The sequence below is a fragment of the Lycium barbarum genome, chromosome 1, assembly GCF_019175385.1.
Source record: "Lycium barbarum isolate Lr01 chromosome 1, ASM1917538v2, whole genome shotgun sequence".
NCBI classification, from domain to species: Eukaryota; Viridiplantae; Streptophyta; class Magnoliopsida; order Solanales; family Solanaceae; genus Lycium; species Lycium barbarum.
This window is the reverse complement of record NC_083337.1, coordinates 152,680,384-152,696,977: the sequence shown is the minus strand read 5'-3', so window position 1 is coordinate 152,696,977 and position 16,594 is coordinate 152,680,384. Positions and strand designations below refer to the sequence as shown.

The 16,594-nt window shown below is 35.9% G+C and overlaps 2 protein-coding genes across 4 annotated transcripts; both read right to left on the bottom strand.

The window, feature by feature from the left end:
• Positions 1–2,403: 2,403 nt before the first annotated feature.
• On the bottom strand, positions 2,404–6,804 carry LOC132644791 (RING-H2 finger protein ATL58-like). 3 transcript variants are annotated; one of them, XM_060361412.1, is made up of 4 exons: positions 6,684–6,804; positions 6,150–6,224; positions 5,983–6,065; positions 2,404–3,270 (listed from the first exon to the last, which is right to left on the bottom strand). In XM_060361412.1, exons 2-4 carry the CDS (start codon positions 6,198–6,200, stop codon positions 2,859–2,861), a joined length of 546 nt encoding a protein of 181 aa, XP_060217395.1. In that variant the 5' UTR covers positions 6,201–6,224; positions 6,684–6,804; the 3' UTR covers positions 2,404–2,858. The 3 variants fall into 3 exon arrangements, with proteins under 3 accessions (XP_060217395.1, XP_060217393.1, XP_060217389.1); XM_060361410.1 differs by lacking the exon at positions 6,684–6,804 and adding an exon at positions 6,362–6,677; XM_060361406.1 differs by lacking the exon at positions 6,684–6,804 and having other exon boundaries at positions 6,150–6,677.
• Positions 6,805–15,567: 8,763 nt separating this feature from the next.
• LOC132616591 (uncharacterized mitochondrial protein AtMg00810-like) lies at positions 15,568–16,296 on the bottom strand. Its single transcript, XM_060331114.1, has one exon. It carries the CDS (start codon positions 16,294–16,296, stop codon positions 15,568–15,570), a length of 729 nt encoding a protein of 242 aa, XP_060187097.1.
• Positions 16,297–16,594: the final 298 nt, after the last annotated feature.

Here is a 16,594-nt window from a genome sequence, read left to right as displayed (position 1 = left end):
GAAATCGCCAACTTCGCCTCCTTCCTCGCCATCTTATAAAGTTCCCTATTCGTCCACTTCTCCACCTCATCCTTGCTTTCTATCAACTTCGCATACGCTACCTTCTTTGCTTCCACCTTCCCTTAAACTTCTCCATTCGACCACCAGTCCCCTGGATGCTGACCACGACTACCTGTCGAGACCCCCAACACTTCCCTTGCTACCACCCTAATGCAACTAGCCGTCCTATCCCACATACTGGTCGCATCCCCACTACTATCCCAAGCCCCCATATCCTTCAATTTCTCTCCCATCTCCAGGGCACTAGTCGTGGTCAAACTCCCCCATCTGATCCTAGGTCGGTCATCCACGACCCTCTTCTTCCTCGTCATCTTGATCCCTAAATCCATCACCAAGAACTTATGTCGGGTTGTAAGGTTGTCGCTCGGAATGACCTTACAGTCTTTGCACAGACCTTTATCATCCTTCCTAAGGAGTAAAAAGTCTATCTGAGTCTTAGCCACCTAACTACGAAAGGTTACCAAGTGCTCCTCCTTCTTTAGGAAACTCGAATTGGCTATCACCAACCCAAAAGCTCTTGCAAAATCCAAAAGTAAGACTCATCCTCCATTCCTGTCCCCGAAGCCAAAGCCTCCATGCACATCATCATAACCTCCCGAAATAGATCAGATGTGCCCATTGAAATCACCTCCCACGAATAGCTTCTCAGTAGGCGGTATGCCTCCCACTAACTCGTCCAAATCCTCCCAAAAGCTCCTCTTCCCCTTCTCGCCTAAGCCCGCTTGCGGCGCATATGTACTAATAATGTTCAAAGTGAGCCCTTCCACGACCACCTTAATCGACATCATCCTATCAGTGACTCTCCTAACCTCTACTACCTGATCCCTTAATTCACTATCTACTAAAATGCCTACCCCATTCCTATACTTCGACCTACCAGAGAACCAAAGCTTATGCCCGTCTACCTCCTTAGCTTTAGGACCTACCCATTTGGTCTCTTGGACACAAGTTATATTAATCTTCCTCTTCTTAAGAATCTTAACTAGCTCTATGGACTTCCCCGTTAACGTCCCAATGTTCCAAGAACCTACTCCTAACCTAGACGCTCTTTTAACTCACTTACTCCTCCTAACCTTCGCCCCTGTCCTCGAACGAGAACATGACCCTAGTCTACCATCACTAACCAAAGCCGCGAAAACGAGTATGAACTAATAAATTATTCAAAGGTCTAAAGTTAGCAAAATGTAACTACAAGTGTATAAACAAATAATGGATATGGCAACCGAAGGTACCAACTCCAGTTGAACTGAACCTGGTCGCTGCCGGAAAACACTGTTCAATGTCCGAGTACTGTTCACTGTCGAGTTACTGTTCACTGCCGGAATAATGTTCACAAAGACTTGAAAGGGAGAAGAGAAGAGGGAAAAAAAAGGAGAGAGAAAGATAGAACTGGCCGGAAAAAGTCGCTGGTGATGGCGTAGTGGTGTTCTGGCAGCACCAGAAGCAGATAAAAAAGGGGAAAAAAAGGAGAAGAGAAGAAGAAGAAGAGGAGAAGAAGAAAAGGGAAGAGAGAAGAAAAGTAAATCTGGTCGGAAAAGTGGCCGGCATTACCTGGTCGCCGGTGTCACCTGAACAGTGATGAGGTATGGTCGCCGGTCGGGGTGGCGGGTGGGGGGGGGGGGGAGGGGGCAGATCTTACCGTTGGGAGAGCATAGGAGAGAGAAAGTGATATGTTGTCAGCGGAAAAAAACACTGTTTTTATAAAATTAAAATTATTTTTTATGTATAGATAGTAGATGTTGAACCCCCTTAGGCTTCTTCGTATGTTTATTTTTTTATATTCTGAACCCTCTCGGCGAAAATTCTGACTCCGCCACTAATTATGATACGTAATTTATACATCTATGGGCATAAGTTTGACTTCGAAGATCAAAAATTAAAGTCCGGCCCATTTGAAAGGTTAAGAAAAGGGGCCGAAAGTGCAAATGACCAAATACATCAATTAGCTCCAAGAAAATTTATAAACTAATTTGACCAACTTATATACTCAAAATTTGAGACCTCTACAACGCTTGTCATGACTTTCAAGTGCAAGCAGATTAAAAAATTGTGGAGACTGAAAATTAGAAGTTCTCAAGATACCTAATCAATATCAAACCAATAAGTGTTCATTAATCCCAAATTAGTTAAAATCGACTATATGCATTCATTTTGATCTATACGGACCCTTTTCATTCCATGTAAACATGTATATTCTATGTATAGACGATTCATCATAGTCAACTATTTGCGCTATCACAACTGTCATCCTCAATCCAAACTTGAAATTGATTATGTTAAAATAATACATGCATAGTTCTGAATATTGTTGATCATATAAGTTAATACTGTCAGAGCACCAGAGGCCGAGCAAGCAATTAGCAGGTCATGCATAATATTAACACCTAAGCACAACATAGTATTACGAGGTACAACTCTAAAGTCACAATTAACCTTTATCATTCAGAAAGGTTACATGTTACAACAATACATTTATCACTCAGAAAGGTTACATGGTACAACAATCCTTAAACCTTGCACCAAGGATTGTTTGAGCTGCTTCTTGTTACAGACGGTAACATTACGTAAACGTTGAACATGCGGTGGTTTATGCAAGCTGTTGTGCCTCCCATTTGCTGAGAAAAGTCCATGTGCACTCAAGAAGACTGGAGTATTTTGGAATCCGAACAAAGGGCCAAACTTATGTTGTCAAATTCATCCTGCACTGTCTCATCCCTATTGTCCCATAACATGCATCAAACTGCATCACATCTATCTAGCGTATGGCTTATATTTTTATCTTCCCTAACTTACGAAAATCAAACTGAATCACGTTGCTCCTGCACGGTGTCATGAATTTTGTTTCTTGAGACCCTGTCACAGTCAACGTTATGACTATCACTTTCTTCTTCATTAGACGAGCCGTGTTCCGTTTCTTCTCTGGTTTCTAGCTCTGAATTTGATTGACCTACTTGAGGACCCTCACAACATTCAGAGCTGCTCCGATGAGATGTTTCATCAGCATCTGGTTCACTAGAAGTTGTTTCTGCGCTCCTATCAGGTGTTTCAGTGAAAGCGTTAGTTGGAGCAAGGATGGAATGGCGGCAGAGGGGACAAGTGTTATGAGTGGCTAGCCAGTGGTCAATGCAATCCATGTGAAATGTGTGCCCACAAGCAGGTATCTGTTGAAGCTTATCATCTGCTTGGTATTCCGCTAAGCACACTGAACATCTGTTCCAGTAAAGATCAAACTTCGTTAGAAAACAATGTTTAAATATTGAGTTTCCTCTCTGGGAAGCATATCTGTTTTCAACAATATGCAACTATGAACCCATAAATGTGCAGTCCAGATAAAACAATTATTTCCTTGGTCATCGCTAGTAAACATACATGAACTAAATTAGCGAAGAAAGTTAAATTGAGAGACTTGATGTGCAACTATAGATCAACCCTTGAAAAAGTTTGTCAATAAGAAGAATTTCAAACTGACATTTCTTAAAATTTATTGTTCTCTCCAATATGGGTTTGAATATTCGTAATATAAAGCAAATGGTGTTGCATTTCCCAGCAACAATTGCCACAGAAACCACAATCAGAATTACTAAATCTGTGGGGATATCTTGCTTTTAAGGACCAAAATGAAATAAGCTGCAAGTACAAGAACATGAAGATTGAAGCAACAAATGTCTAGAACCAAATCTCAGCAATATCAAGGCTATTCATGATGGTTCATTTTAAGGGATGCGGTCCCATATTCGCATGATGACAGATTGACTTCTTTTAGCTAAATAGTTTTAGATCCAGCAATGATTTTCTGTGTGGACCAGTTAATTATATTCACAAGTTTTCAGCCATCTGAAGATCCACATATCATTGTTAGTTGTGTGTAACATCAAGAGGCACATTTTTAGAATGTGACATCGGCTGCCGACTGCAAAGCTACTGAAAATCAACAACAACAACAACAACAACAACCCAGTGAAATCCCACATCGTGGGGTCTGGGGAGGGTAGAGTGTACGCAGACCTTACTCCTACCAAGGTAGGACGGCTGTTTCCGAAAGACCCTCGGCTCAATAAAAGCATAAAAAGAAGTCAGATAAGGTTAAGAGAATCAAAGCGATATGAAATGAAATAATGCAAGCGACACAGATAACACAGGATAATCAAAGCATAGGAAATAACAGATAATAGCATAAATCTGAGCAGAAGAAATTATATTGCGATAATGCGACTACTAATAAGAACGGAAAACGAGACTATCTACTAGCCTTCTACCCTAATTTGGGTCCTCCAAACCCTCCTATCTATTATTAATGAATCATTGATGGGAAATATTTATGGTGTTTTTTTCCAAATACACTTTCCAAGTAGGCAAGTGACTCTGCCTGGTCCTCTATATCAGTGTCAGAATAATAACGGCTCAAGAAGTCCAAGAAGTTTGTGATGTATCATGCTAGCAGATCTTTGATATTGAATTTGGATACAAATGGTATGTTTACATGTATCAAGAAGTGTGAGGTTTCATTCATATCTCAAGATTACATTCTGTATTTTCACATCTGCAGACATATTTAAAATCACTATCAAAGTTACTGCAGATGCGCTATTATTTGTTGGATAACTTTTCCAAGCCAAAAAAATGTTGATGTGTAGATTGAGCAAATAGTGTAAAGAGACGTGATGGCTCAATGCTTATAAAGTTCGACAGAGTAGCCTTGGCTTGATCCTTGTATGTGTTAAGAAAGTCACTAAGAAAAGTACAAATAATTAATTTCAAACCCAGTAAATCCAAACTCGAACCCATGAAGTTCAAATCATGAATACACAAGTCGGACTCGACGACTCGTTGTTTTTACTTAGACAAGAAAATACTTGGAGATGCCATGACAGTTATGAACTTGACATAGCTCACTTCACACACAAAAAGAGTGAATAGAGAAGGGACTCACTGATTTGGGAGATGTAAGAGCCAGTAATATTAGTTGGCATCTACTAGCATTTGAGAGTCCGATTTTTTATGCTGCATACACCATGATCTGCTTTTACCTGGCTTACCTTTTGTTACACTAACAAACTTGTACCACATGTGGTAATTTGTGAATCTCAACCAGCTATTTCATGGAGAATACCAGCGAAAAGTCTGTTTTTTCTTCTATAACATTGTAGCCAAACAAATTCAAAAGAAACCCTCAACTCATTTGTACCATCATGTAATGCACCAAAACAAGTTACAAAATGTACCAAACAATAACTCACCTATAACATAAGAGCTAACTACCTCCCAGAAATGTTTACAACAACAATCAATCCCAAGCTAACTACCTCCCATGAAACTCTGAAAGAGAAAAATCTATATCCCCAATCAGCCACAAGAGGCTGGGCTTTACATCCAATCCACTGCAGGTTGAATTGAAAAATCAAACAATGTTGCATCACATATGTTTGTCCTCACATGGCTCAAGAAGCTGAGAAATGGAAAGATCACACTGTTGTGTGGGGGTGGGGGCAGAGGCCAATTTAGCCCTCTTCACATTGTGTTCAACTAAACCTACTACTGTCGGTCCGGACCATGTATACATATGCAAAAGAACTTAAAAGGTGCTTATAGACATAAAAATGTGTATAATCCGCAAACTGCATCCATCCAAACCCATTTCTTTAAATTTTAGATCTGTTGTCTGTAAGGGAGAGTTCTAAATACCAGCAGCATGGAAAGGCTACTAATCAAATAAAGGGGATCTTTACTCAAAAAGCCCATCAGATTCATTGTTTACTTTTCATAGCCGATATACATACATTATATACAGTTATACACATATACTTACATAAGTGGGCGGCTATTTAGGTTAATTCTTCAACAAAATTACTAGCCAATAGTCACATAATGTCTAAACTCCCTATCTGTCCCATTACATTGAAAAATTAAGGAGGGTAAACTTACTGAGTGTCTTTAACAGAAAAGCTCTCTTTGAAGACTATAATAGGCAGCATCTCCCTCACCTCCTTCTTCAATCCCAGTTCAGACTGGTACAATCACAATTAACAAAGACATAAAATAATAAGATTTAATCTTAAATAAATAAAAATAAAATTGTTCTTTTAACATACCCTTGAGAGCTCATCAGATTCAGTTGAAGTGTGCAATGTGGAAGTCCTCATCCGCAATGAGGACCAATCAGCTCTCTGACGACGAAGATACAATAAGTAGAATAACAGTAACAGTATAAATGCAAAGAAAATAGGGACTGAAAAGATGAATGCTTGATAAAGCTTTAATTGAGTTAAAGCTTCTGAGCAACAATTAGATGCATTATTATTACTAGTAACTCCAGTGCTTTCTTGTTGTGGATCTGGATAGCCTTTTCCAGCAAGAGACATGGCTGACAATCTTTCTTTTTCCTCAAATTCAACAACCCCACAACAAGAATAGAAGATAATGTGATTCAATTTCACAGTTAATGGGACTACAAATGCAGTTTCATTTAGGACCAAGAAACAGACAATTTTACAGAAGGTAAGAATAAATGGCAGAGAAAAATATATGGGTGAGAAAAAAAAAGGTTAAAAAGAAGATGTGCTTCGTTGGATTTGGACAATTTGTTGGAAAGATTTGTGCAGTTAAATAGAAAGGTGAAAACTCACAAAGTACGACTTAAATACAAGAAATAAAGATTGCTTCTTCTTGGCTAACTGCTGCCTCCTCTTTTATGCAGTGGCATGGTGGGGGGTGGGGCCCTACTTGTATGGCAAAAATAAGGTTTTTCTTTCCATGAATTTGGGTTGATGCTCTAATGAGTGGATTTTATGAATGGAAAAGACTCAAATATATCCCTTTACTTTACCGTAGTTTATTAGTTAATTATGAAGTCCGGAATCAAAATGCTCCAAAAAAGAAATCACTTTGAACCAAAATATTCTAAAAATAAATTACCAAAGTACCTTTAGTGCAGTATTTTACTGCGCTATAGCACTCCACGGAGACGGAGCCGTTAAGTGCTATAGCGCAGTATTTTACTGCGTTATAGAAAAAAAAATTGGTACTTCTATAACGCAGTAAAATACTGCGTTATAGAAGTACAAAAAAAAAAAAAATCTATAACGCAGTATTTTACTGCGTTATATAAACAGTACAAAAAAAAAATTGGCCGATTTTATTTTTTGTAACACTTAGTGTTATTTTTCATACTTTGACCAATAATTAGTCGTGTGTCAAGACTCCGAAACGTCAATATTTTATATAGAACCTGATATTTTTTTCTGCGTACAATAATGTAGGCTCAATACATCAAGGATACGTAAACGTTCGGATCGTCATTTTAGGGGTTGAAAAGGTGCCCGAAGTAAGTTTTGTTTGAAAAAACTTAGCGTTTTTTTTCATACTTTGACCAATGATTAGTCGTGTGTCAAGACTCCGAAACGTCAATATTTTATATAGAACCTGATATTTTTTTTCTGCGTACAATAATGTAGGCCCAATACATCAAAGATACGTAGACGTTCGGATCGTCATTTTAGGGGTTGAAAAGGTGCCCGAAGTAAGTTTTGTTTGATAAAACTTAGTGTTTGACTGTAAGATTATTTTAATCAACTTTATATGTCGAGAAAATTAGTCAGCTTTATTTTCAAAAATTGAAACCGTAGAAGTGAAATTGATATTCACAGTTACATTACCCCGGGATTTTTACATTGAAATTTATTGCGTATCATCAGTAAATAAAACTGAAAATTTCACGCCAATTTGGGGGGAAATCGAAATTGAATGGGATAAAAGGTGTTTTTTAAAAAATCGGCTCATCCAAACCCCCTTAAGGCAGTTTGTCCGCATAGATCTCGAAAAAATACGCAAGTTAAAAAAAAATGCGTAAAACGGATGTCCGAGCGCGTAAAACGGACGTCCGAGCGCAAAGTTATGACCATCTAAAGTTTGACGACTTTACAACTAGTTTTTGTCCCTATATTTTTTAGAATTATATTTATATTCAAAATAAAGTTATGTCTTGATTAAAAAATAACACGCTTAAATCAAAATCTTAAAAAATAAAACACCCTAAAGTTTCCAAACAAAACTTACTTCGGGTACCTTTTCAACCCCTAAAATGACGATTCGAACGTCTACGTATCCATGATGTATTGGGCCTACATTATTGTACGCAGAAAAAAATATCAGGTTCTATATAAAATATTGTCGTTTTGGAGTCTTGACACACGACTAATCATTGGTCAAAGTATGGAAAAAACACTAAGTTTTATCAAACAAAACTTACTTCGGGCACCTTTTTAACCCCTAAAATGACGATCCGAACGTTTACGTATCCTTGATGTATTGAGCCTACATTATTGTACGCAGAAAAAAATATCAGGTTCTATATAAAATATTGACGTTTCAGAGTCTTGACACACGACTAATCATTGGTCAAAGTATGGAAAAAACACTAAGTTTTTTCAAACAAAACTTACTTCGGGCACATTTTCAACCCTAAAATGACGATCCGAACGTTTACATATCCTTGATGTATTGAACCTACATTATTGTACGCAGAAAAAAATATCAAGTTCTATATAAAATATTGACGTTTCGGAATCTTGACACACGACTAATTATTGGTCAAAGTATCGAAAATAACACTAAGTGTTGCAAAAAATAAAGTTGGCCAATTTTTTTTGTACTGTTTATATAACGCAGTATTTTATTGCATTATAGAAAAAAAAAACACTATAACGCAGTAAAATACTGCGCTATAGCACTTAACGGCTCCGTCTCCGCGAAGTGCTATAGCGCAGTAAAATACTGCGCTAAAGGTACTTTGATAACTTTTTTTTTGTTGGGGTATTTTGGTTCAAAGTGATTTTTTTTTTTGGGGGCATTTTGGTTCCGGCTCTTAATTTTTCCCTCTATTAATTAAAGTAGATAAATATACTCCTCCGTTAGCCAAAGTACACATATAGATTCTTGAATGGATGAAAAATCTCAAATCAGACAAAAATACCCATTTAACTAAAATTATCCATGCCCCATAAGTTAGACCCGACCCGACCTAAAAAATAATTTCACCCCGCCTTAATATACCCCTCTACCCTTCTTGTAGCGTGTCTTTGACTAATCCGATTTATTTTAAATTTAGTAAATTTTTACATATAAATTTGTACACCGTATCGAAAGTTTGGGGTTCAATTGAACCCCAAATTATAATGCTCCATCCGCCCCTGGTCGAGTCAGGTCTAACTTATGGGGCATAGGTAATTTTAGTTAAATGCGTAATTTTGGCTGATTTGGGATTTTTCATCCACTCGAGGGTATATGTTTATAGTTTGCCTAACGGAGGAGTATATTTGACTACTTTGGCTAACGGGGGGAAAAGTTAGCCAATAAACTAAAGTATAGGGGTATATTTGACCCTTTTCCCTTTTATGAATTTAAGTTATATATATTGGGCGTGTTTGGTACGAAGGAAAATGTTTTCCATGAAAAATATTTTTCTGGAAAACAAGTAGATTTCTTACTTATTTTCTAATGTTTGGTAAGAAAACAAAAAGATATTATTTCAACAACAATTATATGTAATAATAGCAATACTATAGGGGTGAGATGGGGTGGGGAGTGGGGGAATAGGGATGGTGGGGTAGGATACTCAAGGGGCAGAGAGTGGGGGAATAGGGATGGTGGGGTAGGATACTCAAGGGGCAGAGAGTGGGGGAATAGGGATGGTGGGGTAGATACTCAAGGGATGGGGGTTGGGTGCATTGAGGGCAGTGGCGGATTCAGAATTTTCACTCTAGCGGTTCGAAAAAAACAACAAAAGCTAAATATAAAAAATAATGTTGTCCCTGGATTCAAATCCAAGGCGCTTGAAACAATTTTGAACATCCTGGACCGTTTGAGCTAACCTTTTACATTTTTTCAGGGTATTCAAAAGTTAATATATGTGCATAAACACATAAATCCTACCATATATATACAATGTAATTTTTTACCGAGAATGTTTGGGTGAACACCCTCCCCGCCCTCTAAATCCGCCCCTGGTTGGAAGGGTGGGCAGGAGATAATGCGCTTGAATGTTACTCGGAACTTGTTTTACCTACTTCCATTAGAGAAGTCATTTTCCTTATTTTTAAGGGACTTGTTTTTCTAGAGAAAATATTTTCCAAAACATTTTGACGACCAAACATGAAAAATTTAAAAAACAATTTCCTTCATATCAAACAGAACCATAATGTAAAAATATTTACGTAATTCAAAAGATAATTATAGTAATTTAAAAAAAAAATATGATATTCACAATCTCAAAAAAAAAAAAAGACAAGTTGCCTATCTACAATCAATAAAGTGATTTGATAATGTGGCAAGGCAAATCAATTGGAAGGGCAAATTAGAACATGTCACATGCCAAAATGACGTGACATGCCTAATCAAATCAAAATGTCAATTAAAATTTGTCACATCTACGAGTTACATTTTCCGGCTAATCTAATGTGATCCTGTATTGGTTCAATCTGATTAGTGAATGATTAATCATCCAATCAAATTATAAAAAATAAAAAAAAATAAGAGAGAGAGAGTTTGTCCTCGTCATAACTCTTGTTTCCAATAACTATAAATAGGATTCCTAATTTAAAAGCCACAAATATTCAAGCATTCAAGAAATATCAAGTTCAAGTTCTAGATCAGAATATCTAGGTTTAAGTTCAAGAACAAAGAGCAAATCAAGATTTACAAAATATCATATTTTCAGGTATCGATATTTTCTCAAAGTACTATTTTTTTGCTTACAATGGTTCTTTTTTCTTCTTTTTGTTTTCGGATAAACTACGTAGTATTTCATTTTTGTTGGTTAGACAGGCTATTAATATATAGCCATTTTCATATTAGTTTATCTTGCCGACTTTGAAGTAAATTGGTAACTTTTAGCCTTTATTTTGACTCATAAACAAGCTTCCATTACGCATATTTTGAAAGTTATCTTCAATAGTGTATTTTCTACCAAGTTAATATCTCCTCTTTTGTAGTCTTTTCCAGCTAGCCATTTTCATGTTAGTTTATCTTGCCGACTTTGAAGTAAATTGGTAACTTTTAGCCTTTATTTTGGCTCATAAACAAGCTTCCATTACGCATATTTTGAAAGTTATCTTCAATAGTGTATTTTCTACCAAGTTAATATCTCCTCTTTTGTAGTCTTTTCCAGCTAGCAATTTCATCCCATAATAATTGCGATCTAGCAAAAGTCTGACCATTCCCTCCCATAAAAAAGAACCTATGTTACGCAATTTCATCTTCGGGAAATTTATTGAATTCGAGTAATGTTAAGCATTTATATGTATCTTGATATTAACCAACTCACTATCAAAAAAAATCATTAACACTACGAATTACGTATTGCTTTTGAGTAGGAATTTTGAAAATAATTACTTATCCTTTTAAAGCTAAGCAATCTTTTAGATATGTTTTACCACTCATCATGGTCTGATGTGTCAATTATCCAAAACTATTAGCAACAAGCTTATTTAATTAGGGCACATGTTACCCAATTCACTTGTTTATTCCAAAAGAGTTGTAATATTTAGCCTTTAGTAATTTGTCCTTTTTTCCCCTACTGTGTGTTTGAGAGTCGAATGTAGGTTAAGGGTCCCTTATCGATTACAAATTAATCTTCAATTACGACATCTACAAAATAAACTAAATGATGCATGATAATGTCTTAGTTAGGTGGGATTGGACCTTAGTATATTTTTCCTTTTACTTTTGATTCCCGGGAAAGGAGTTTAAATTATAAAAATTAAATATATCTAATAAGACGATGGTTTAACTTTCTTTAATCACACAGAAAACACTCTTTTTCCTCTTCAATTTCTAGTAACTAATTTTAATGTGCAAAAACTCAATATAGAATTTATTTTGCAATTAACGCGAGCCATTCCTAGCTAATATAGAAAAGTCTATGCCCTGTTTATTTATTTTTTGACCTTTAATTTCTTTACACCTTTTTAATTCTTTCTTTGAATAACTATTAGCAATATATACTACTACATCACTTATTATCTTTCATTACGTTTGGTTTCTCTTGTCAAGAGATGTGCTTGGTAAAATAATTTATTGTTCGTATGATGATCATTATAACTCTTAAAAATTCCTATCGCACCCCAAATTGATGGGTAGATAATTATAAGGAAAAAAATGAATCAGATATTTTCATTGTAATATCTCGTGATCTTGGTGGAAAGGGACTTCTTTCTTTTTGCTCAGAGTTTTGTGCACCACGTTGCATTGGAATGACTTTAATTATATCTGCAAGAAGGCAGCTAAACGTGTAGTTAACTATCATACTAATCCATATTTAGTTGACTTGTTCAGATAGTACATATGACAATCTATTTTAAGAACAATACATAACAAGCCAAATCTAAAAATACCATATCTGTATGTAGATCCTGAAATTCTATTTCTTCTACTGATCTCCTTTTATCTCACTAAAAATCAGCCAAGTTCGTTGGATAGTCGTTGGAAATTTAGGATTAATTTCGATGAAAAGTTCATCAAAGACATTTTTGAGGAATGCATTTTCGAAGGATTTTCAATAATAAATTGACTGATTTCTAACATTTTTATAGTTAAAATACATATATATATATATATATATATATATATATATATATATATATATATATATATATATATAAATGTTCCATATCCAACAGCTAGCACGTTAATTACTTTTAATACATGTATCAACTCGGTACCCCACTTGCGGAATTACACAGGTATATGTCGCTGTTATTGTAAGTATCAACTCGGTTAATATTGACAATACCTTTGTTAATAAGTGGCCGTGACATACCATGCCATTCAAGCCAAAAAAGCTATCAATCTCCCGTGATCCAAATTATATTCAAATATCTTTGCTTATCTAATCAAAATATCCCTAACTTTCATAACATAGAAATTTTTCATATATATATATCACTTAATTTTGATTGAATAATTTATATTTTCACTGTAACTGTAACTTTAACTATTAAGATTAAATTACTTATCTTTTTTTCAAACTGCTTTGAATTGATTTTCCTTGATCTGAGGGTCTATCGAAAACAGTCTATCTACCTTTCAAGGTAGGGATATGGTCTTCATATACTCTACTCTACCCTTCCCAAACCCCATTTTGTGATTACACTGAATATGTTGTTGTTGTTGTATTATATTGATGTGAAGACCAAATATGAATAATTGGTATCACATCTATTTGTGTGTTTCCATCGCATTGGAAATGGACTTGTTTTTTGTTGCTCAGAGTTTGGTACAGTACCCCGTTGCATTGGAATATTGACTTATCTTCAAGCAAGTAGATAAACTTTGTAATAATTATGATCTACGAAATATAACGCTGCTCCGATCCGTAGATTTAGTTGACTTGATCAATTTATATATCCATATAATCTACGTGAATTTAACAATTAATATATAATAAAACTATGTTTATCCCAACAAAGGCCAATGCATGCATATAACTCGCTCTTGTGACCTTGTCCTTTCCAATTTTGCCTTCTGGAATTGGGGTTTCCCTGAGAGAGCTAACAAAAAAATCATAATATGCTTCCAAAATACTAGCTGTCATGTGGAAGCTAACAAACTAAACTTCGAAAGACAATAAATTAGACAACAAAAGAGAAATATACCAAAAAAAGATACAATAAATTAGCGTGATTCAGTCAATCGACCTCTACATCCACAGACAAAGATGAATCCACTATATGAAAGAGAGAACAAAATATTAGAGATGTTACGAATTGGTTTGATCAGTGTTTTAAAAGGCGGGGGCGTTTTACATACGCCTCGACGAGGCGTAAGCCTCGAGGCAAGCCCCATGGGTATTTAATTTTTAGTATTTCTTAAAATAATATAATTACAATAAATATTTTTAAATAGGTAAAATTACATAATAAAATAAAAGAAAACTGTAAATAAATGAATATATATATATATATATATATATATATATATGTATGTATGTATGTATGTATGTATGTATGTATATGTGTGTGTGTGTGTGTGTGAGCGCGCACGCGCGCTTGATCCTCACAAAAAAATGATCAAAGCAATCCATTATACACCGCTTATAACTTGTAATTATATATAACATAATTTTACAAGTATAAACAATACAATGAAATAAAAGCTATTATGAAATGCAAAACAATTCTAACATTTTAACTTTCAAACACGGAAAAAAACACAGTTTCTTAAAACACTATTACTATCATACTATTCATTTTATCTCCCTATAAGCAAATAATCAATAAAATTTATCAATATTACAATTAAAACATAACTTCTTCATGAACAAAAAATAAAATTATATGATAATTCTGATACATAGGACTTATGACCAATGACAAGTGAAAATGTACAATTCCGCTATGTGTTTTTTTAAAAAACAATTAAGTGATATTCACCCTCACGACGTTCTCAAATAGTAAATATCCAATACTACGACTTGTTATATGAGTTACACCCAATCTTCTATTTTTATAGATGAAAAAGTATTAAGTATCATTATTTTGTTAAACAATTATGAAGGTGAATGATTTTAATTAAGGAATTTAAAATATAATTTGTGTAAAAACTGTTAGGCGAGCCCTGGGCGTCGGGCGTTAGACGTGTTTAGGGCGTACAGTTGGGCGCTTAGGGCGTAAGCCTCATAGGAACTAAGCCCCGCACGTTAGCCCCAGGGCGTTTTGCCACTGCCCTGCCCCGAGGCGAGCCTCGGGGCGAGTCCTGACACTGCCTTTTAAGCTTAACAAGAGAGTACTAAATTCACTTGAACAAAAAAAGAGGTTCACACAAGTGACAGCCGATAGGGTAACACTTGTGTATCACTGATGAATTTACTCCATTAATGGAGATTGAAGTTGAGCAGTTGAGAGAAAATAGAAAAGATGAAGTCGGGGATTGAATCACACTGATTTCGTTATCTCAGAAAAATGAGCTGTACATCTTCAGTTTATACAACTAAGCTACACTTTATTAACTAACTAACTAACTCATTTAATTAGTTGATTTACACTAACCAGTCTAAGTTCTAGTAATTACAGTTTAGTCCCCTAAGTTCTAAGTAATGTCACTATCTTCAATACTCCCCCTCAAGCTGTGGTGTGCAAAGATATTTAGCACTCCCAGCTTGGATAACATATATTCATGTTGTGGTCTTCCCAGCCCCTTTGTAAGTAGATCTGCTGCCAGCTCTTTGGTGTTTATGTATCTTGTTTCAATCAGTCCCTTTTGTATCTTCTCCCTGATGAAGTGACAATCAAGTTCTATGTGCTTTGTTCTTTCATGGAACACAGGATTTGCAGCTATTTGCATAGCTGACTTGCTGTCACTGTACACTGAAATAGGAGTCTCAACTGCAATCTCTAGTTCCTTGAATAGTTCCTGTAACCATACTACTTCTGCAACTGAGTTTGCCATGCTTCTATATTCAGCCTCTGCTGAGCTCCTTGAAACAACCCCTTGCTTCTTTGACTTCCAAGATATGAGTTAATCTCCATACTTGATGAGAAATCCAGAAACAGATCTCCTTGTGTTTAGGCAAGTAGCCCAATCAGCATCACACAAAACTGCCATTTTCTTTGATGGTTTGCTGGATAACAGAATTCCCAAGCCTGCCTGTCCCTTGATATATCTAACTACTCTCATTGCAACATCTAGATGAGACTGTTTAGTTTGATGAAGGAATTGACTTAGAGTTTGAATTGCAAATGAGATATATGGCCTGGTAACTGTTAGATAGAGTAATTTTCCTACCATTCTTCTATACACCCCTGCATCCTGTAACAATTTATCTTCACTTGAGATACTTTTTTTCTCATCTTCTCCTTTGTTGGCAGTTATCATCTCATCATACTCTATTGTAGTTAGTTTGGTATTGGGATCCATAGGTGTAGAGGCTGGTCTTGCAGCACCTAAGCCAGCTTCAGAGATAATCTCTAGAGTATACTTCCTTTGGTGCATAAGTATGCCTTTCTCTGATCTAGTAAACTTTATGCCTAGAAAGTATCTAAGTTCACCTAGGTCCTTGATTTTGAAGGTTTTCTGTAACATTTCTTTTGTCTGAGTAATAATATCAATATTGCTACCTGTGATAAGCAGGTCATCCACATACACAAGAAGAATGAGAATAGATGCATCATTCTTCTTGGTAAATAAGGAGTAGTCCAAATGACTTTGAACAAAACCAAGCTTAAGTAATGCTTCAGTAAGTTTCATATTTCACTCCCTAGGTGCTTGTTTCAGCCCATAGAGGGATTTGATGAGCTTACACACAGGTTTCTCCCCCTGCACATCAAATCCAGCAGGTGGTGTGAACCCTTGAGGAAGAGACATGTAAACCACATCATGTAAATCACCTTGAAGAAAGGCATTGTACACATCCATTTGATGGACATGCCACTGATGAGAAGAGGCAATAGCAAGGACTGATCTAACTGTGACAATCTTCACAACAGGAGAGAAAGTCTCCTGGTAATCAAGCCCCTCTCTTTGATTAAAACCTTTGGCTACCAAT

Bases quoted from the DNA above. Each gene is read 5' to 3' on its own strand.
- LOC132644791 (XM_060361406.1), bottom strand. From the start codon at position 6,419: ATGTCTCTTGCTGGAAAAGGCTATCCAGATCCACAACAAGAAAGCACT. The intron at 6,066-6,149 runs GTATGTTAAAAG...TGATTGTACCAG, and splicing joins AATCTGATGAGCTCTCAAGG to TCTGAACTGGGATTGAAGAA. The intron at 3,271-5,982 runs GTAAGTTTACCC...TTACTGGAACAG, and splicing joins TTTTCTGTTAAAGACACTCA to ATGTTCAGTGTGCTTAGCGG.
- LOC132616591 (XM_060331114.1), bottom strand. From the start codon at position 16,296: ATGAAACTTACTGAAGCATTACTTAAGCTTGGTTTTGTTCAAAGTCAT.